Source organism: Mya arenaria, chromosome 2 (assembly GCF_026914265.1).
Source record: "Mya arenaria isolate MELC-2E11 chromosome 2, ASM2691426v1".
Taxonomy (NCBI): domain Eukaryota; kingdom Metazoa; phylum Mollusca; class Bivalvia; order Myida; family Myidae; genus Mya; species Mya arenaria.
The window spans coordinates 57,932,464-57,954,730 of NC_069123.1; the positions used below are offsets into that span (position 1 = coordinate 57,932,464).

At 36.3% G+C, this 22,267-nt stretch overlaps 1 protein-coding gene across 1 annotated transcript; it reads right to left on the bottom strand.

Annotated features, from left to right (window-relative positions):
- Positions 1 to 11,138: 11,138 nt before the first annotated feature.
- Positions 11,139 to 16,401, bottom strand: LOC128218927 (homeobox protein unc-4 homolog). The gene is made up of 3 exons (XM_052926705.1): positions 16,074 to 16,401; positions 15,332 to 15,507; positions 11,139 to 12,201 (listed from the first exon to the last, which is right to left on the bottom strand). The coding sequence occupies exons 1-3, from the start codon at positions 16,399 to 16,401 to the stop codon at positions 11,476 to 11,478; spliced, it is 1,230 nt and encodes a 409-aa protein (XP_052782665.1). The 3' UTR covers positions 11,139 to 11,475.
- Between the last annotated feature and the right edge of the window lie 5,866 nt (positions 16,402 to 22,267).

A 22,267-nucleotide genomic window follows, 5' to 3' on the forward strand; every position in this document is an offset into this window, starting at 1 on the left:
TGTATAGCATGCTGCGATTGATGCTTTGCGAAGGGAAGCGCTCAAATTTGTTTGTCGCTGGTATTTAAATAGCCATCTCCGTTCTACAGGGCATCGAAGATTCAAATCAACGCATCAAAGGACCATCCAAGGCTCTTGGCGATGATAGAGTACGCCATATTAAATGGGCCTTCCTACCTTTCCTCCTTAACATTTAACATTAAGTGTGGCTTGACAACATTTGTTGTACAATCGCTCAATAGTTGGCACGTTTAACTGTATGGTCTGATCCAGGTAGACCCTTTTCCGTTGGGTGCACCAACATATTACTTTATGAATGGTTAAGTAGTGAGGAGCCTTCGACGATCCAAACAATTCAAAGCTAGTCTCATAAGTCTGCTAATTCAAAGATTTCACTCTTTTCAAGCAGGGTAGTTCGGGGTTTCCATTCTTTTCGAGCATGATAACTCAGCGTTCTCATTCTTTTCAAGCATGGTAATTCAGTGTTCCCATTCTTTGCAAGCTTGGTAATTCAGCGTTCTCATTCTTTCCAAACATGGTAATACAGCGTTTCCATTCCTTCCAAGCATGGTTATTCAGCGTTCCCAGTCATTGCAAGCATGGTTATTCAGCGTTCTCATTCTTTTGAAGCATGGTTATTCAGTTTTCCCATTCTTTTCAAGCATGGTAAATAAGCGTTCCCATTCCTTTCAAGCATGGTAATTCAGTGTTCCGATTCCTTTCAAGCATGGTAAATCAGCGTTCCCATTCCTTTCAAGCATGGTCATTCAGCGTTCCCATTCTTTTCAAGCATGGTAATTCAGCGTTCCCATTCTTTTGAAGCACGGTAACTCAGTGTCCCCATTCTTTTCAAGCACGGTAATTCATCGTTTCCAAGTGTCCTCATTCTTTTCTCGTTCTTTTCGTACCGAGAAATCATACAATTATCGTACTCTGACAGTGTGTACACTTTGAACTTTTTCGTGAATGTTGTGTTTTAGTTTTTGACATTTTGAGGGAGGCGCTACGTTAAGTGAAACTTGTGAAGGATTCTCATGCTATCAAGACTTCGTTCTGCAAATATTGACCTTGACACGAAGAACAGGCATGCTGGTCTGGAATATTTAGCATACTTGTATATTAATGCGGTAAACCGCATTATTTTGATGGCAGTTGAGAGCGGTCTTCGAATATATATTTAATTATCAAGATATTAAATGAATAGGAAAATTACCATAATCGTTATTTAAATTTCTTAAGGCGTACACTCTCATTTTGTTCATTAATTTATCTAACTGAGGAATTGCCAGTAATTATTAAACAAATCAAGCAAAAGCAAGAGTGCCTTATCGTTATGTTTTCCCTGAAGACAGATGCACTGTTTTTGTCTAAATAATGCTGCTACCCTACGACCATACCTGACGGAATATATGAATACATACAGCTTACTTAAGTCTTTTCAAGTGTTCTTGATGAATCTATCGCACCTGTAGGCAATGTCATAAATAGCTAATTTGTATCATAATTCAATTATAAACAATTTGTAAACCTAATATGTTACATAACTCAACCAAGATCAAGAAACAGAATGTATAAATCTGACTTGCTTCAGTTAGCTACTATTGATACGGACAAAGACAATGTTACTTATATAACTTAAAATATTATAATGATTATGAATCGAGCTTGATTATAGATAAAAACAAGTAATGATTTACTTTTTGGTTTTCAAGCTTCTTAAATAGATGAAATAGAATCGTTTACAAATGCTGTCTGAATGTTGCATCCATAAAGACGTAGTATGACATGAGCTATTTTGATGCATGTGTGGTCTGTCGCTTGTTTGATTATTGTGTGTCATTCGTTTCTGTTCGACTTTCCCCTTGTGCCTTCAAACGTCTAATTATATTGTTTGCTACTTGTTTTGCCCAGTACTTCCCATTGTATGATTGTGTTACCGTTGCTCGTATTAGGCAATACCATTATGCTGTTCCTGTGCGTTGGCATGCATTTCCCGATATTTTCCATGAAACTAATTTCTGTTGCTTTTTCAGAGCTTTTTGAACATATTCATGAATTTCAATGACTTAAATGAATCTAAAAACTGTGTTGGCAGACCAGACCTTCTGTTGTGTTTGGACATACTTGGGGAATCTTTTTTTTTATTTCGAAGTCAACGCGTTGCACATTGAAGTCTCTTCTTGTTGCGGTCCCTACGCCGTATTTATGATCAATGATCAATGGAGGTGGCAGTTCTTAGAACTAAATTTGGTCATCTGTTCTTTAAAAAACGTCCATATCAAGCTAGCATGTATTTTGCTGAAATTGAATTGTGTTCAATGATATTTGTAAACATTAGAATATTTTGGAAACAATCTATACACAGTCTCACTGATACGCCGAAAAAGTATTGATTAATCCCTAGGGTTGCGCGCGTTTGCCTTGTGCTCATGTTCATTCCCGCTGGTCTCTATAAATTTTGCGATTCATTGAAAGAGGTTTTTACTTTAACGTTAACATTTCGCGTAGGTTTACATTCAACTATAGTGTACTGCGCATCCATCACCGTTGCTAATCATGACTTGTGCATTTTGTTTTCGCTTCACAAAAGACGTGTGTCGAACAACCGCGGTTTTGAATACATAGGTACTTCAAAAAGTTATGTTGCAAAATAACGCATACTTAAATTTGCCATTTTACTCAACATTTTGATGAAATATTTATTTTAAATAAAACTAATAAATCTTTGCAATTGAGGTAGAAATGAAAGAACGTCAATACAGAAGCACATATGAGTAGAAAGGGCATTGTGTCTACAAAAAATCGCAGGGTGGTTACCTGTCAAATGGTCAAACCCTTCTTAATAAGCTTTTGAGAAGCCGTCCGACAATCGGAAATAATATTTGTTCCTGGTACTAATGTTTCCGTGGTAATATTCTCGCCATGCTGTATTTAATGATGGAAAGTAGTGTTCCATGGTTCCAGTTTCAACACACAGTAACAATTATTCATGAATATATCGGTCTGTCCCTCACAAACACTGCACACCTTCTCTTTTGCCTTGATGGTACTTGCGTTTCCTAAACTAACTTGTTTGTATCTCAACTATCCGGCCGAAACTACCATATTTCTTGTAAAATTTCTGTACTATAAAACTTCCCTGGAAATCCTATACCAGTCTTACATTGCAGTCGGGTAAAAATACAATTGGAGATTCAGAGCCCTTTCCAGATGGAACGAACTGTCCTTGGCCTTTCTGGCAAAAATTGGGCCTGGTAAACACACACGCACGCACGCACGCACGCACGCACGCACACACACACACACAGCCATTCTAGTGCTGCTTCTATATTGACAGTTTTCCTGAATATATATCTGAGTTTAAGAGGAATAGAGGCAACTTTTGACATATAAAATGTTTCCAACTTACACGTGCATTCTGATACATCAGAAAGTTCACAAGAGTTGTTAGATGGATCACCTGAATTTAAAATTGATTATTATCTCTGAAAAATGTTGTTGTTTTTTTAAATCATGACCTTAAACGAAGTCATAGTCAGAAAAATATGTCCCAAACATTAAAAATCACGACACAGACAATTGGGTTATTTGTGTTTACTTCTATTGCATATATTCCAAGTGAAGTCGAGCTGCGCTTGACTCTCGATGGTGATGAAGGCCGATATACACTTTTGGTGCCTAGCAGCTGCCTTCTTTTAATACGGGAACCGATAACTTAAAGATGTCTTGAAAGTTGTAAGCTACCACAAAAAATGTTTGTATTGTGACGGAGGTAGCATCACATACATGAGACCTCAAATTAAATAGGTATTAGAACAAGCCTGGCAAACTAAATGCAAAATAATTGCCTTATCCCATTCTCATATTTCTCTTTGTCTTATATCATGCAAATGGCAATTTAGTTCTTAATTTAATAAATCAATAATATTCATAAGAGAAATACATCAGAGTCAATATATATGCAAAAAGCTACAGAAACATGCTCAGTAGCAAGAAGTTTAAACATAAACCCGGTTTAGTGGCAATGGGCAAACGCCAAAGACATAGAACACAAATTCACATAGACAAACAGCACAAAACTCTACAAACATCACAGTGCATACATACTATATATATATATATAATTGTTAGGTACCGCCTTGGAACAATCTTGTGTAATCCCATGACACTTAGATACATGTCATATGAATTCTCCATAACCATATGCACCTTGACTCTCCAGACTCTCCAGAATATCTTTTCAGTTCTCCAGAGCTTAGAAAATAAATATAATGTATATAAATTATAAAAGATCAAGTTTCACTGAAAGAAGCGAGACATGGATGAACTACACACAATAGAAGGATTTGTAAAAACTATAGAACGTAAAACCGCGTAAATGACGGAATGTAGTAGCGGAAATTATCAGATATCTGCAGAAATACTTTGCAGAAAATACTAATCTAAGAAAACAAAGAATGTCGAGTAAGCGGGAACGAAGACTTTACAAGGAAGGTCGAGTAAGCGGAGACGAAAAGTAAATCACAAATCTTTTTTACATCAAAATGACACAACCATTTTACTGGTTATTTCCAATTGTAGCAGCAATTCCATTACGTTACTGAGTTACTATTTTCAATGTCCCAGTTCAATAATTTAAATTAGGGATGCAAACGAATGGCAAAATAGATATTCGAATATTCGTTAATTCTTTCGATCGAATATTCGAATATTCGATTACCGAAATTCATATTTAAGAAGATGTAGAAAACTACTATTATTATTCGTTAAAGTAATAGCCGGGACATTTAAACCCTATTTTGTCGTAGCAAGTACGCGCGGCGGACCCTGATTTTCCTCAAATGAGCCTTTGAAATTCTCCATTTTTAGGAAGAAAAAGCAATACATTATAAGCAGACAAACAACAAAATCGAATTATTCAATTCCGCTGTCTTTTGTAAACAATGTAAAATTAGATGGAGTCCTATGTTTTGCGCCAATAGAAGGTCTTTCCGTAGGATGATCAGCCTCGTTCTTGACCTATAAACTGACTATTTATAACTATGGAAATCCCAAACCAACTCGGTAACTAATAGTTGTAGCCCGGAATTAAAGCTATTCTGGTTTTTCCGACCTAGTAAAACGAACACATTAGAGAATTGGACTCATCTATTGTACACCAATAAAAGAAATATATCCTTAAATCCATTTCAAAGCACAAAAATTGTATCGAAAGATGGAAACAGTTTAAAGCACATATATGTAACAACATTATTGAGCACAATATTACATTATTGTGGCAATCATATCATCACCTCGATTCGCGCTATGTTGCACAGCATAATTTGCAGCCAAGATAACACATTCGTGTTAAATCCGATCCCTAGCCAGTTAATGTAAAAATAGGGGGACTTTTTATAGTACCCGACGATATGTCCCTAAATGACACATGACGCGTGTCTTGTCATCACATTCACACCTCTGGGATTAGGGGCCAATCGTAGTAAAAACAAGATAAACGAGCTTTATAAACACAACACCAGTGATGAAGGCACAATGTGTTTTGTTCTCTTTATCGAACTTTCTTTTCGAATATTCGAATACCGATTTTGACATTCGAATACCAAACGTTTGATCGAATATTCGAATATTCGAATATTCGTTTACAAAAATAAAAAAAATAACCGCCGGATATGTAACAGCTTTGACAAAGTTTTGACTGTTGAGGTAACAACAATTTATGTATATATACTTTCATTTTTATTATTCATTCCCTCTCCTCATAATTTGCAACGTCAAAAATGCAATCAATGGAATTAAGAATATACATAAATGAATAACTAAAGTCTTTGAGAACAAGCGGTGTACGGTATAAACAGAGGAATATGAGCCGAGGATCCGAAGAAAGTGTAAACAAGGGTATAGGTCTACCCAAAGCAGATCAGGCGACCGATAGTCCTCGACGGTACCTCAGCCCGCCGGAGCCCGCTAAATGGTGAGTGCTCAATCACCAAGCCCACTCATTGACAGGCATTATGTTCTGTGGAAAGATAAGTTTTCAATTAGTCGCCATCACTAATTGATTTTCATTGTTCGTTAGTTTAAAGATAGACGTTCTCTTGTGAATGCTTCCCCGTGCTAGGTATGATCTTTGGGGGCACCACTGATGACCTTAGTGAAATAATAATTCAATTACCGTTCTGTGTAATTAGGGAAGGTAAGAAATGGCACAGAGAGGACACGTATTAATCTTCATTATAAACTATTATAGAATTCGTGTCATATGTGAATTGAAATCTCAAACCCAGGTACGTGTCTTATGACAGATTGGCTGTCAATGTAACAAAATGCTTTAAACTTTGTATCAGCTTTCAAATGGCAAACATGTGCAAATAAATACGGACGATGGTATATTTTCATACTATGAAGGAGTCGTCGAATGCTTTATAATCTTGTTCGTGTCATAACCAATTATTTTTTAACACTTTTAATATCCTGTCGCCGGTACATATTAATCTATGATTAAACATTTGGTTATTCGTATCATTATCTACCTTCCTAGAAAGAGACATACATAATGACTTTGCATCTGGAAGTTACGATGATGCATCGTGTGACACTGCTCCCTTTGAGTTCAGATATATCGGCAAATAGATATTATGTGTGATCTTGTCTTTAAAGTGAAATGTTTTGCGAAGTAAATAAGCGTTTAAAAAGATAAATTCCGTTTCATTGAAAGATAATAGGCTTTTATGGTCTCTTAGGTAGAGACAATTGATTGTTGTTTTTGAACAAAACATAATGTTTACCAATTTATATATTTTCGAGTCAACACATTTTTTTTACAAATAATTCATCGAATGTTGTTTGTGTCATTAGTATAAATTTCATCTGAACCACTTACAATGATATTGATCATTTGCATTTATTTATGTTAACACTGAAACATTGTTTTCAATTGAAACACACTTGGTAACTTTGAAACATATCAGTATATATGCATGTGTTTACAATATAGTATAATTACAGAAGGTCACCACCGGACGGATCATTTTGCGTTGGCCTTTCAAGTGACCATTGCTTAAAGGTGCATGAATCTATACAAGAAACAACGAATCGTTGGTATGTATTTTTAACCATTCATTGTTAACAGAGGAAGAACGTCACTTCAGACCACCGAATGCTTAGCGACAAACAAAAGTTGTGGAACATTACCTTGCCATAAATCTGTTTTAGATACATTACAAAGGTCTTGAAGCAATGCCTCGGGCTTAATCTTGCTGGCATGGTAAAAATGTAGTTTTGATGGTTCTGGGTCATTGAAAACGAGTTCGTGTCATTTAGATATCTACCTTCCTAGAAAGAGACATACAAAGTCTCATACAACGATGGTGCATTGTGTGACACTGCTCCCTTCCAGTTCAAATATATCGTCAGATGATGTTTTTAAAGTGAAATGTTTTGCGAAATTAATAAGCGTTAGAAGATAAATTTCGTTTCATTGAATGACAATAGGCTTTTATGGTTTCTTAAGTAGAGACAATTGATTGTTGTTGGGGTTTTTTGTTTCTTTTTTAAAAAATCATTATGTTTGATGGTGTCATCGGCTTTGAAAGCGTTCCACTTACCATTGTAGTAAATGTACATTTGTAATATAAACGTTACTTCGTGGTTCGACCTTTGGACGTACTTTGTGTTGCGGAAAGATCTGTCTTCCCGAATTTGCTCTGAGTTAAACTTCCACAACAAAAGATGTTTATGCAACAGCTATGGATATCTTTTTCGAAAACAGCAATTCAGAGAATCAAAAGAGTGTTGACAATATGTATCAGGTGTAGTGAACAAGGGCAGACTTAATAGGAGGTCCGTTTAAGTATACACAATGAAACAAATGGGAAATATCTTATACAAGCATTTGACTTAGGCTAACGCGTGTCGATTAAAAGGAAATAGCCAAAACGATTAAACTCAAAAATCAATTAAAACGACTTATCTTCCTTTTGTGAAGTTATTCAGTATCAGCTTGTTTAAACGTTAATTGAAATGCATTTGTTACAACTATGCTTTGATTTTTTGTCTTGTCCCGTTCAGGAGGTTGTAACCGAAGATTAATTAACTGCGATAATTAAAGGATCGCGGCCCGTCCTCGATGTTATGAGTTCTCCAATTGTGAATCCATTTCGACCAGGTGCGTCACCCGGGTACGAGTCCAATATACCTTTTGTAATGATCATACTGTTAACGTCCACACGACATAAAATATGGTATATTGTTCGTAAGAATATGCGGCTAATGAATGTTTTACGAAACTTGCCAATTAATTTGAAAACGATAGCCTATCCTACCACAAAACAGATGCAGGTAAACAAATTATCAAATGACTAAGTGAAACAAACTTATTCAATTACTGCTTCCTAAAATGACTGAAATGACAATGGTTTTACGATAAGGTCCAAAACTCATTAATCTTAGCTAATGTTCAATGGGTCAGTCATTAGGCCAGTTCGGTATATGGTATGTGGCATAACATTGTATATGGTAGAAATTCTATTCAGGCTTATCGCTAATGATAGTTTTAAGATTGGGTTCTTCGGGGTTTTTGTTCATGATCTTTTTTGTTAATCATAGGTCCGTTAGCAATGGTAATTTACAAGTCATGGTTGTTCCTTGCCCTCAAATATATAATTCCCAAAATATGCTTTTTCTACACGACTAAATTGGCCTGTCTTTATTTCATTGCCAACGTGTAACAATTAAAATTCCATATTTACCCATGTACGAAAATATTATCTATTATTGCGATTTTCAGGAGGAACATATCAGGGTCCATGACAAGGAACTGGCTCAAGTCTTAATTCAGACTCAAGATTCGATACCGTATATCTTCATATTATTGTAACTAATTCCCTGGCATAGCATTGATGGTGAACTTTGCTACTTGACATTACTTCGTGATTTGTTTAGGATAATTTACAATTGTTTGGTAAGAGGAATGAAATAAAGGCGATTTTTTTGTCATTAAATAAAAATTCAGAGAAATTTTCTGAGTCTGAGTCAATACACGGACACGTATTTAGTCTAACTGAGACGTGAGCATGTGCCAATCTCTGACTGGTTCGTAAAAATGTATGTTTACATGTGCTAGAATAAAAACAAACAGCAACAAAGTGGATATCGACTGTAAAACAACAGCTATCATGGTTTCCCAGTGGAAGGATGTTTTCATGGCTGTTGGATGCACACAGGGCAGAGGCCATATTCACTATAGCGTTTGAGACTCACACTCAGAAATGCAAGATTTGAAAATGTATCAACTATCATTCGTTTGGTTTAAAGATGTGCAATAGCTGTTTGAAATCCAACAATGTCCTTCATAACCCGGGAGAACGATCCGTCATCTATACCGCAATTGTCATTAAAAGCTGCTCAAGATATTGCACTTTTATAATGAAAAAAAATCATTGGCACTTTTATGAAACTCTTTTTTCTGCACGTTATGGGCTCAGCATGAGTTCAACTTCAATAATTCGTTTTATAAGTAAACATGTACATCACCTTTTATAATGGGAGTTCCACGTGTTTAGTATCTACATTTGTAGCTATAGCAGCTTCAAATGTCAAAACTTACAAGTACACACGCCGTTATTCAAACAACTGGGCATGGCATGTGAAGCGAACGGCTGTCCCGTGTGGACTGACATCCGACGACCGGACAGCGGTCACTCACCTCTCCTGCCCTTCAGCCATTGTTAAAGTGTAATATTTACAAATTGGACAACTTGTTAAATTTAAAAAAAAATATTAATCAAAATTGACAACTGACAACTAAATATTTATATGTTTTCGCGACATTTTCACCTTTCAAATGGTCTACATTGTCAAATTGACGTAAAATGAATCTGTTGTCAACAAGTATTATAAAAACAATAGTTGTTCAACATCGAATATACAAGTAGGTCTAACATTGTATTGTTTGGCTGCTATACAATTAGTTATCACCACTATCTTAACTTATTACACTACCATCCATACTGCTTTTGGCAGGCATTTTACTCCTGGGTGTGCACGGTGTATGCAGAACCGCGACTATACACGGCCAACCGTCCGTGCCTAATTGAATACCGCATGACTGCGCCTCGACCGGCACACAATACTGGTGGTCCGCGTGTGAGTGTCGCCTTACCGGGGCTGCCGGAAGGCAACACACACCCGTCAAACTCAGCTCAGGCATCTACCCCTGCCCATGTCCCTGTGTAAGCCGATGTCTGCGACATTTGACCGTTCGTGCAAAGGATTCGACTTGTTAGTGATATCTTTGGTTGTTAAACTATTGTGTAGGCATGATGAATTGACATTATTATGCAAATATCTTGTGATAATTGGCAAATTAATAAACGCATCAGATAAACGCGATTGCAATTAAATAAGTTTTGTTTTAATTTGAATGCATTATCAATTTTGCATATTTGTGACAGCGCTAATCTAGAACCTGATTGACAGGGGCAAGGTGGATGCGACGGAGCATCAGAACGGAATCAATGATCTCGTCAGGACGGTTGGGGTGCAAACTGTTTTTTAATGCAAGAAATAGTATTGTTGCTAGTTTTGTAAGCATCTTAACCAGATTAGATTGGGAGGCATGTAAGGGCATTTTCCCAATTAAATGATTCTTCGTTTATCGTTTTCATTTTCAAATGGGCCGGGTTCATCATTTTATGTTAGAGGGAGCGCAACTTCTGTCCCGCGAAGGTTTGGGATGCTCCTCTTCAAACATTATTGCATATTATAGTATAAATATATGTATTCTTGTTTATTCTTTGAGTTATCCTCTATCAACGCTAATGGTCACAATTGGAGGGTGTATGCTCCGGATGCGGCCCACCTCCACTGGGCCCGCTACTATTTTTGAATGAAGAAGGTATTAAGGTATTGAATACTCGGCGCTCATAATTATTCTCCTTTCAAACACATTTTATTATTGAATATTGGCTTTATCTTATATGTGGTCTGGAGTTGTCATCTTTACAGGCACACCCTGAAGTCAATGTTCATACTTCAAAACGTATACACATGTAATTTGCTTCACCTTCTCTCCAAATGGTTTCAGCAGACTACTGCTTGTTAAATATTTGAGTCATTGAACAATAACAATGCCTGTGTATAATTTGTATTTTTTATTGTATTCCGTCATCGTTAACATAGATCTAACAACACTATATATAACAACAACTTTTAACAAGATTCGTAAATACACTTTAACAAGGGCTGTGTACATGTTAAAACAATATTAAACAAAAATTAAAACAGAAATATAATGAACATAATATTGGGTGAGGTAATAGTTTTGACTAAAATTGAATGCACATTAGTCATTATAAAACAGAGAAGTTTGTCAGGAGAACACATACACTAACACGAACAATATGTGATATTGCAGGAAAGAAAGGTGGGTCATGTTTTGTAGGATTGTGAAGTCATTTCTGGATAAGAATACATTCACGAGCTCCCCTCCTCGTCTGTGACGTCAATGTCGTCATCGGAGTCGGAGGACTGACGGTCGGAGTGTCCACTCTCGTCCAGGACTGGGTGTGTGTATTGCAAATCTGATTTGGGCGCCATGGACTGGACGCCCTCGTCTGAGAAAGAGCTGAGGTCCATATTGTCTATATCGGACTTAAATTCATCCTGCCTCTGTTCCACAACAAATCCAATAGGTTGTGTGACCGGGAACAGGGGTGCCATGCCCACCCCGAGCTGGGGGAAGGATTTGCTGGCCTGGACCCGCGGGTATTTGCAATTAGGTCTGCGGCCCCTGGGAACTCGCGGCTCCTCAAGCAGCCGGTCAATACTAAAAGCACAGCCGATCTTTCGATCTTCGACAACGTCTACGTCTGATTCATCGTCCAATTTCTGGTCACAGTCATTAGTGTCACTTACAGAGTCAAGCGCATTCATTTCATTGTCATATTCCTCCTGTAACTTTCGGTTACCTTCCACATCGTTTGGGTTCAGAAGTTTTCGCTTTTCTTCCATTTTGCGCAAGCGGTCTTCTTGTTTGCGGCGTTTCTTCTCAAGACGCTCCTGTTCCCGGCGTTGGATTTCCTCTTGGTTCATTGGTTCCCCGCTGCACGTCTGTGGGTGCGCGTTGTGTGCAGGCCGGCCGGGACCCTTCTTTGTATTATCACGCTTACGGAATTTTGCGCGTCGGTTTTGGAACCATACCTGGAAGCAAAAAAGAAGCGCACGTTGAATATAAAGACAATTTATAAGTTCAATTGAAGTGTGTTAATGATATAACGGACCGCAAACGGAACGCTACGGTAAACGATTATACATTTTCTGTTTTTAAAATAATTAAATACCACATGAAAAGAAAGATCGTGCTTCAAATGAGAAGTAATCAATTTTCCTGACAAGTTCCACTTATGCAACCTTGTCACACACAAATACAGATAGGCTTAGATTGCGATCTACCAGTAATTATCATAAGACATTCAAATGTGTATTTTGATATCACTCAACATTTAATTGAACGGAAAGTTCTCATTCTAACGAGACCTACAAGACATGTCAAACTAGCCTTCAATTCCCCTAAACATATGAAATCAGTAAACTTATATCCTTAAAAAACCCGATTTGTCCCAACTACTCTGTTGTCTATGGTAACGGAATCTTATTAAGTAGATCTGATTTATCACTGTTTAGGACGTAAAATTCTCCTTTCAGTAAGTGAAGCCGGGCCCGGGATATCTAACACGGCCTCGGTGGCCCGGGCTCGCTAATTTGAGGCATCTAATACTGGGCCATCACGCTAGAACCGACTCTATCTCCTTACACACCCCAGGTGGACAGGCGCTCTGATTCCCCTGGTATGTCTTTCAGACACAAACCATACCATATCGCATGCTAACGAAATCATCTTGGGACAAAAATTACATACTATCGCATTTAAATAAGTCGTAAATTTTCTGCTAACTGCCTTTTCATCAGAAAGTTTGATATGCATCTAGCTATATTTGGAGTATCTTTTTTCTACAATTTTGTAATTTAAAATGATTTTGATACATTTGATAATGTGCCTGATAGCGTCAATTACACATAAATTAAATATTTTATAGTGAGTGCATAGCTCGAGATTCAATTAAATATTTATTCTCTTATAAAAAGAGACTTTTTGTAAACAATGTCTTCTTTATTTGCTGAATATTTTAAATGAAATAACCGAATCTGTTGGATTGCTTGATATTTCCTAATGTACATTTTCGAACAATTTAAAACTAATAAAATGTAGCAACATTTAGTGATCCCTAATCAAATACACTGGGTACATTAATTATTTTATTAATAATAAAGGACTTAAACGATTTTAGAAGTCAAAACTTAGTGTCATGCGGATTCGCAAAGTCACTATTGTAAGTAAATATCTTGTATGAACATTTAGTGCATATATTGTATCACTGCGAAAAAAACACGTTTATTATTATGATGGTGGAATATAATTAGCCACAGAGTATTTCACGCGCTGCTAAATATCAAGAAATTAATTTTCACCCTTAGTTTAGGTGTGTGTTTTTGAATAACGATGGGATGTGATTTTAACGGAATTCCTGTTTGAAGTGCTACACTGATCAAAGGCCCTTCAATTAAAACCACGACCTCTTCATTAGAGTGGTTACATAGATAAAGTGGAATAGGTTAAAAGGTACTAATTACTAACTACCAATTTGTCAATTCATCGCCCATTGCTCGTCCGTGCAATATAAGTAGACAAACATGTAGAACTTTGCGTATTTAGAGAGCAAACTAATAGTATAAAGGCCCTTTTCTGTATAAAAACTATTGTTATTTATGTGAAATCAATCCTGGGTTATTATTACCTGGAGTGCTAATAATTCATAACTGCGATATAACTGGTACATGAAGTAATGTGACTGTTCACTGATCGACTGTTACATGAAATCTATGTGGTCTATGTAGTTAGAAAACAATTAAAGCCACGGCGATGAGGATCACTCACGGGCTGCTTTGTTACATTTGTTGCTTATAGATTGATTAATAATTGAAATGATGGGAGGCGATTGTCTAATTGATCATTATGGATAGATTTTCTGACGTTTGGAATTCGTGGGCAGTTCTACGTTACTTGAGGCCACTATGCATCGTAGCGGACCTCTCAATTGTGAACCACTGGACATGACATAAGTATGGCAGTAATTGGTATTTTATTACCTATTTAAGTGAGTATCAAACGAATTTAGACATACAAAAATAATAAAAATATTAATTTTGACAACAACTAAAGCGGTTGAATTTCTTTTAAGTTAAAATACAATTATTTTATTGTTCACAACTACACGAGAGGCTGTATATGTTAATGAATCATTTCAATTAAGTTTGCGATCGACATAAAGTCCGTGTTCGCTGACTTAAGTGAAAATTAGTGAATTAACTTCGTCTGACATCGAGGATTTCGATATTTAATACTCGATCATGGCGACATATATTTTCAATTACCAGGTTTGTTTCAACTGAAACACTTTGAATCTGTCTATAAAGTTGGCTTAACAGATCATAAACTTCATTTTTGTTACAATAAACATTCGAAATCTCCATTATCACTCGATTATCATCCGCAAGTTTCCCTCCGTGAATATGTTGATGCTTTAAAATTAAGTTGTTAAAACAGGCATTGAAAATCCATTGTGAATGTTTAAACTGTTCCTTGATTTAAAAGTCTCGCGTCCTTTAATAAATTACATGGCAATGACTTAACCTCACTGATCATAGGGGACTCACCCAGCTAAACATCTAACTAAAATCCGCTCAAAGTATGAAAGAGGATTTACAGAAACTTGTATTTAAACAAATGAAAATCGTGGTGCATGCAAGATAATTCGTTTTGAATGTTGTTGTTCTTTTCGCAAAACAAAATATTCTTAAAGCTTCTAGAAAGTGTTCATTATTCTAACTCTGACAATGAGTACAAATTTTGGCTTTCATCTGAAATATTTCCAACCCCTGACTTATATCAATATCAGTATTATCATTAAAACTTTTAAATACATATTGTATTTCATTAAATTAAATTATTATTTATTTTTCAAACGGCAACTTACCAACTATTATTGTTCATTTTATTATTGTTATTACTATAATTATAATTATTATAATTCTAATTATTATTATTATTATTATTATTATTATTATTATTATTATTATTATTATTATTATTGTATGCAATCCAAATTAGCAAACATTTCAAATCGAATTGGCAGTAAGCAGTGTGTCGTGTTTTTTTAAGAAAATGTTATCCCCAAAACTAAATCTCTTCTAATCAAGCGTCTGTACATACCTGTACTCTGGATTCAACAAGATCCAGGCGCATGGCAAGCGCCTCCCTCATGAAGACGTCCGGGTAGTGGGACTCTTGGAAGGCGCGCTCGAGCTCCTCCAGCTGCCAGCCCGTGAAATTGGTTCGCGTTCGCCGCCTCTTCCCCGCCGCCCCCTCGCTACACTCGCTGTCACTATCTGAAGAGAGGGGAACATGGGATAGGTTAAGAATTGTTGGTATTGCTGTTGTTTCAACAGTATCATTCTTATTCGAAACGCCACATTTTGTAGTATGCTATTTTCAACAATATTATATCTTTTCATACAACTATTTTATTGCCTCTATTAACAGTATGCCTTTATTTTTTATGATCGTGTATAATGTATATTTCTGTCAATGCTTACAATATCAATATTTTTTTCCAAATTTATTTTAATGTTTTGTCCCCAATGACAATAAATCCTGAAATCCTCGGTAAATATATTGGAAGGTTTGATATAATATTAAAAATATTAATTTGTCTATTAACGAAATATTGCAATAAACTATTTGAAAACCATCATTTTATTTGGTATGTATGTTCTAACCGACAATTTAACTAAACAAATCTGTACAAATCGTAATTGTAAGTTTATGCATGAATAGCCGCACTTTCCCCTTTTTATTTTCAAATTCATTCGTTTCTCGTGTTTTAATTGATTAGTAAATGGTATAGGCTATATCGTCGGAATAAAACCATAAGGAAAATGAAGTTTGTACATACCATCTTTGTTGAGGTATCTGTCATCCTTGCCGTCCGAGATAGAACTGTTGGGTGAGAGCGTCATGGACTTCCGGGCAGCTAGCCCTGCAGTGTCCATGGCAAAGTTCATCTGAGATGCGAGCGTCTGTGCGTATTCGTACGGGTACTGTCCATGTGAAGCGAGCGCGAGCGCCGCCAAGTTTCCCGGGTAGCCGGCATACGCCAGCTGCGGGTACAACATCCGGAGAGCACTAGCCTGAGGGCCGGCCAGATAGCCCGACTGACCCGACATTCGGAATAATTCACTATGTCCCAAAGAGGAGCTTCCTTTATCACTATATGCTATCATTTCTTCTTTCACTTTGAATTTGACATTATTTTCATTGTGACACAGACGTTTTAAACCGACAATAGCTCATGAATATGCATTTGTCAACTTTCCAGCCGTTCACAGCCAATAGTTATTCGGTGGGCGGGCGATATCGACAGTCGCCGCGTTCATACGTTGGCTGGGCGTATCGATTGAATCAGTGAATGTTACCCACTGGCTATTATGTTTTACAAATAGCTCGATTGTAAACAATGGTCAATTAACATAAATATTTGATACTGATTTCAGATAAGTGTTATTAAAGATATGTTGGTATTTTTATTACAGTATATTTGGTACGATCGAAAAAGTTTGGTGTAAACAGAAACATATACCAAAGTTATATATGTTATATACAGTTCAAATGTAGAATATAAGATATTTTCAAGTTTTAAATTCGTCGTTGATCATAAAATCAATTCAATATGTTTCAGAAGCTTTCAGGATTCGCAAATGAGATTTTCATTCGCAAGATGTTGTTAATTTGTATGCAGAAGATTGTATCGTTAATTGTTTAAAGCCGTATTCAGGTTTTAATTTAATCGCAATCTGTAATAAGACACAGCTCACAAATTTTGAGCGTATATAAATACTTTAGTGCAATTATTATTGCAATCGTCAATATACACTTTCTTCAATTAAGCATTAATATGCTATTTGCACTATAAATTCAACGAATAAAACCATTATCAATGCAAATATATAAAAATGATAGGCAACAAACGCACGTTTGGGTTTAAATGGCTGCTGTTTGTATAACATTCACATTTTCTTTCATAGAATTGATGTGACAAAAATAAAAACAAATATTTTTGTATTTGATATATATTTAACAGCAATAGGAACAGTGTATTTATTCACTATGAAATAAAAGACTGTTCAAAAATCAATCAATTTTGTGATATTATTAGCTTTCGACCTGAAGTTGACTATTTTGTAAACATAGTTCGTTCCGTCAATCATATCCCCACAATACTCCTGACATGTTTGGTTTATTTAAAAGAAGGAAAACAAATATATTGCGCGCCATTATACACGAGGACCCAAACGGTCAGTTTCCGGGAACATTACATTTGCAAACATTAGCCAAAGGTCCGCCATGCCAGTCCGAGGGGACGCAACGTTACAGGCGTGTCAACCCGCTATCTTCCATCATTTCTATCGATTTACGGACTAAGATTTCCAGACACTGGTCATTTATAACCAAGAGAGTGAAATAATATCTGAATTAGGTTGTAATTAGTTATCGCATTAGTGTTTTACCTAGTGCGTAATGAGGCGACTAATGTTTTACCACCGCGAGGCTTCATCTTGAAAATGTCATCACCGTCCCCCCGTTCCCGAGAGTCCGGGGATCACAGCCATCTGCCCACGTCACACCTCGCTCCCTATCACCCCGGCCATCAAACATTAATACCACCGATACGCCAGATTAGGTTATTGCTGCGCCTAAAAGTAAAACATATCTCACTGATACAATTATTGAACGCCCTAGGGGTACACAAGTCTGATTTAAAATAACTGACTTCGAAGCTGATATATCTAATTCGAATGAAATGGACACATCATTTGGGTGTCAGCTCACAAAATTTAAGTTTGAAAGATACATAATGTACATTACCGTTAAACGTGTCAGTAAATTTCACCTTTGACACTAATGACATTATGACGAGTACCACTGACCAGTTTAACAAAACGATTTGTAACGGTAATTATGTAAGATGATATCTCTACACAATGTCTCTTGTTACAAAAAACATTATCGGACTAATATAGTCCAAATATGGTTTATTGAATGTAAATATCTGTGACAATCCTAAGTAAAAAGTAAATTCAATTATCATTTCAATCAAGATATTGTTCTCTATAAATCAATCTTCAATGGCAATCGTACAATCCGTGTCTTCAATGTTTAAACAAAAGGACCTCCGGCACGGTAAGAACATTATTCCAAGAGTTTGAACTCTGCCAGAAAAGTCCATACCATTTCGTTATTTAATTCTACAGGATTACAGAATTCCTTAGAAGGATTTCATCCAATCTCGCGAGTGTAGTTAAACGTGACGCAGGATTCCAGATTCCTGTATTAATTCGCTATTAACGGTGATTTCAATTCTGTTTGTAATAATATCACAGAGTTTCTATTAATTCTGATCCATTTTGGATCCCATTTATGGTAGTTGCAAAGATTTATGCCATTTTTGAGGTCCACATTTCTTTGCCAGGGACGGGCATCTCTCCATCTTTAATCCCTCTACATAGAACGGATTCCCAACCGGGAAATATGTTTGGTAATTCTATTTCACATTGGCATCATTAATTACTACAAGACAGAATTCCAGCAGAAGGTATATTCGAAATAAATGGACGTCGAGGGTAATTTTGGACCAGTATCTAAAGCTTTATTAATTACCCTCGAATGGATTAGAAGGGAAAATGATTTTGTTATCTTTATTTTCTCCTTGAAAGGACGGAATATTATCAGGAATCTTCGTGTTTAATTGTTCACACATCGCTCTTAGCCATTCCTAGTTGCCAATTACAGCAACATCCAAAGCGTAAAGAGCACAGCTGTCCTACAATATTAAATATTCCGAATAATAAATATTATTATGATTTACGATCAGCGATTATTGAATTTATGGCCGTTTATTTGGGATGGTAGTCTAACCATCCGTCACATGTTAAAATCCCACCATGTATAACTGACAATTAATAAATATTTTAATATTTAACAAAATGGAAGTCATATCATCTGTATACGAGATGAACATTAACTAACTTTATGCCAATGGTTCTTGGGTTTGTCGCACCATTTCATTATGCCGTAATTCACTATAATCCAGATAGCTCACGTTCCCAAATCATTCAGGACATGCCAGTAAAGAGAGATAAGCCGTAGAACACGGCAACATCCATATAAGCGTTTAAAAGAACATGGGTTCGTTTCATCAATAATTATAGGAGCGGTTTTGAACATAGGTCACAGAGTTTCAACAGTACAGAACTCCCGTTTAAAAACGTTGCCAAGGTACGTATTTGCTCCTCACGTATTTGATTACACAGCCCTTAAATAACTATTTTAAACAGAAGTCAAAGTATACCGTAAAGAGAGTTCTCATTCAAGCACACACCTCCATTGCCTAAGAATAGTGCGTGTTCTTCATCCATACTTAGACTAACTACCTGCATTAAGTCATATCATTCGGTAGCACAATTTACGACAAATAATATGAAAAAAAAGTCTTGGGATAGTTCATTGACCGTAACGGAATATATGTATTGCTGCCAGCGCCCCCAGCACACAGATATCCTGAACATGAATAAATACACTGTAGACGAAGTCCTACTGAGGGTCTTCACGTACTACTCAACGCCAAGTTGTTTGAGAATAATAAAAAGAATCACAATCAATGCCATTGCATATGCGGTTTGTATTCAAATAGGATGTAGGAGAGTGCTTGTGATGCGTTTGTCTTGTCCCAGCTTCTGCCCCTCCACTGGCATATGGTTCTGGCCGTATTGGGTTTCATCTACGTACAGAAAGATCAGCCCCGCCAAACATTTTGATGCGTTTAAATAAAATATCAAGCTTAATTTTATTTCATTTAAACAAAGTATCGACGCAGTATTTGCATTTAATTCCCAAACTTTAGATTGGTATTTTATTTCATTATCTTGTCACTGGTGATCTTTTGTTATGAGCGGTTACCAATTTGTATATTTTTGGAAAAGTCTTTGTTCGTGTGAACTATGTAGGTCCAACAATTTGCGAATTCTCGACAATTTGTCACGTTATATGCAGTTCTATAATGACTAATTAACTATCCTCATAAATTGGTTACTTGATAAATACCTGGTACAGCAGATTTCTTAATTGATTTAAGTGAACCCCATCCTGCCTTCAAGAGGACACGCAAACACTCGGAATGTTTGTAGAACAACATGTCATACTTTTGTTACAGTGTGTACATTACTATATGATCGCAGCGGCTCGAGTGTTTGGTGGCACATCATTTTCCACTTTAATTTGTATCAATGACAAAACCTCGAGTGCCACATTTGTTATAACAGAGCGATTTAAAAAGGTCCACGAACTTGAAGTGTAAATGACAGGCACGAGCATATGCCAGCTGAATCTTGTCACTATAAGTCATACATGTTATCAATCAATATATTTTTATGGAATGTAACACTGAACGCCAACCTTCTTTTACATCCATTTCCAAGGAATGTTCTGCAGAGTTCTCTTTATCTTCCAATATGATAATAAGACTCTTAAGTCTTGAATCTAGGGCGAATCTTGCAAGGATTCCATTTTGGAGAAAAATTGAATCGATTAATTAGTTTACACTTTAGCTGCACGAGAGTGTGGCCTTCGGAACAGGACAACCAAGAGAAAAACTACTGGCTCGGCTTGGTGACCACAAGCAAAACTCACTTGCTTCTGGCTTCGAATGTTTCTTAGTGTGATACTTTTAGATGTATGGGAGGTTTAACTTCATTGGGTGCATAAAACTCAAATTGATATTGATTTTGCGCAGTATCAAAATAGTTTCATGCTAAATAAGCGTCAAAATTAAAATGCGCCATAACAAGCATCCAAATCAAATGTTTGCACTTGCTTCTTTTTTATTTGGCAACACACAACAATAACTCCGGACAAAATAAAAAATATACAAGGCAACCATATGTGAGAATGTTAATGACACAGGCAGCACAAAGACAAGCTAAAATCAACCACAAGAATGCATAAACAGTACTAACAATGAAGCTGACCGAACCGATACAGGTCTCTCAGCCTTGTAAACTACATCATTCATTCAGCCTTGCCAACTACATCATTCCTTCGGCCTTGCAAAATACATCATTCCTTTTACATGTATATCCTTTTTTTCTTCTTTTTGGAACCAGTTCCAATGGCCAGTTCATAGGTAAGTATATACATTGCACCACAAACCTATTATGTCCTATAGCATTATATGTATGTGTTCTACTAGGCGTAAACTCGTTGCTGGTAAGAAATCATAACACAAACAAGCATGTTTGGAAATGGGCATTCATTAAAGTGCCCAAACAAGTGAATACAAATAAACATCAAATATATGAATTGGTTGCTTTCAAATGTGATTGCAAAAATGCTTTCAGGGAAACACCGCTAGATGTAATAAAATGGTATTAACAAGAACTGATTTGTAATTTCAATCGTTGTATATAGACATGTTTGATATTCTGAATGTACTGTGTTGAAAGGCTGCAAGAGAGAAAGATGATCGTGAAAATTCATGGTGATCTATTGAAACTGATTATGTGGATGAATGACAACTCTCTACTGTTCTTTTTAACAATTAATCACAAGGAAACGTTAAAAATTATCGTTACCTGTCACTTTACGCACACTTCATAGTCATTGCACAATTAACCCTTACTTAAAAGAATATAGTTAATAATTAAGAAGCCTTTAATGTCAAGGGTATGCATGTTAACAGTATGCCGTAAATTAAAGGCTTCCCTCTGACGGCCGGATGCCCTTTCCCCGTTATGACCATGCGCACATACAGGCCAGTGAATCCCTCTAACGTCCTTAAAGGGGCTCTTGTTAGAGACCATTTCAAGAAATCTGATTGCAAAGCCTTTGAAGTGACAGCCTGTTTATTAAGTTTTCGCCTCTTGATTGGCTACTCTCGCTTTAACAATTTAAACATCTTAAATTGTATACTAAATTTCAATAAAGATATTGAACGATCATGATTATTGACATTAATCATTTAAATAAGCTTTTTGTGATATCTTAATAAATGTAGTATATACATCTAAGTGGCTACTTATTATTGAATTTCAGTAA

Bases quoted from the DNA above. Each gene is read 5' to 3' on its own strand.
- LOC128218927 (XM_052926705.1), bottom strand. From the start codon at position 16,401: ATGATAGCATATAGTGATAAAGGAAGCTCCTCTTTGGGACATAGTGAA. The intron at 15,508-16,073 runs GTATGTACAAAC...CCCTCTCTTCAG, and splicing joins CAGATACCTCAACAAAGATG to ATAGTGACAGCGAGTGTAGC. The intron at 12,202-15,331 runs GTATGTACAGAC...TTTTGCTTCCAG, and splicing joins TTGTTGAATCCAGAGTACAG to GTATGGTTCCAAAACCGACG.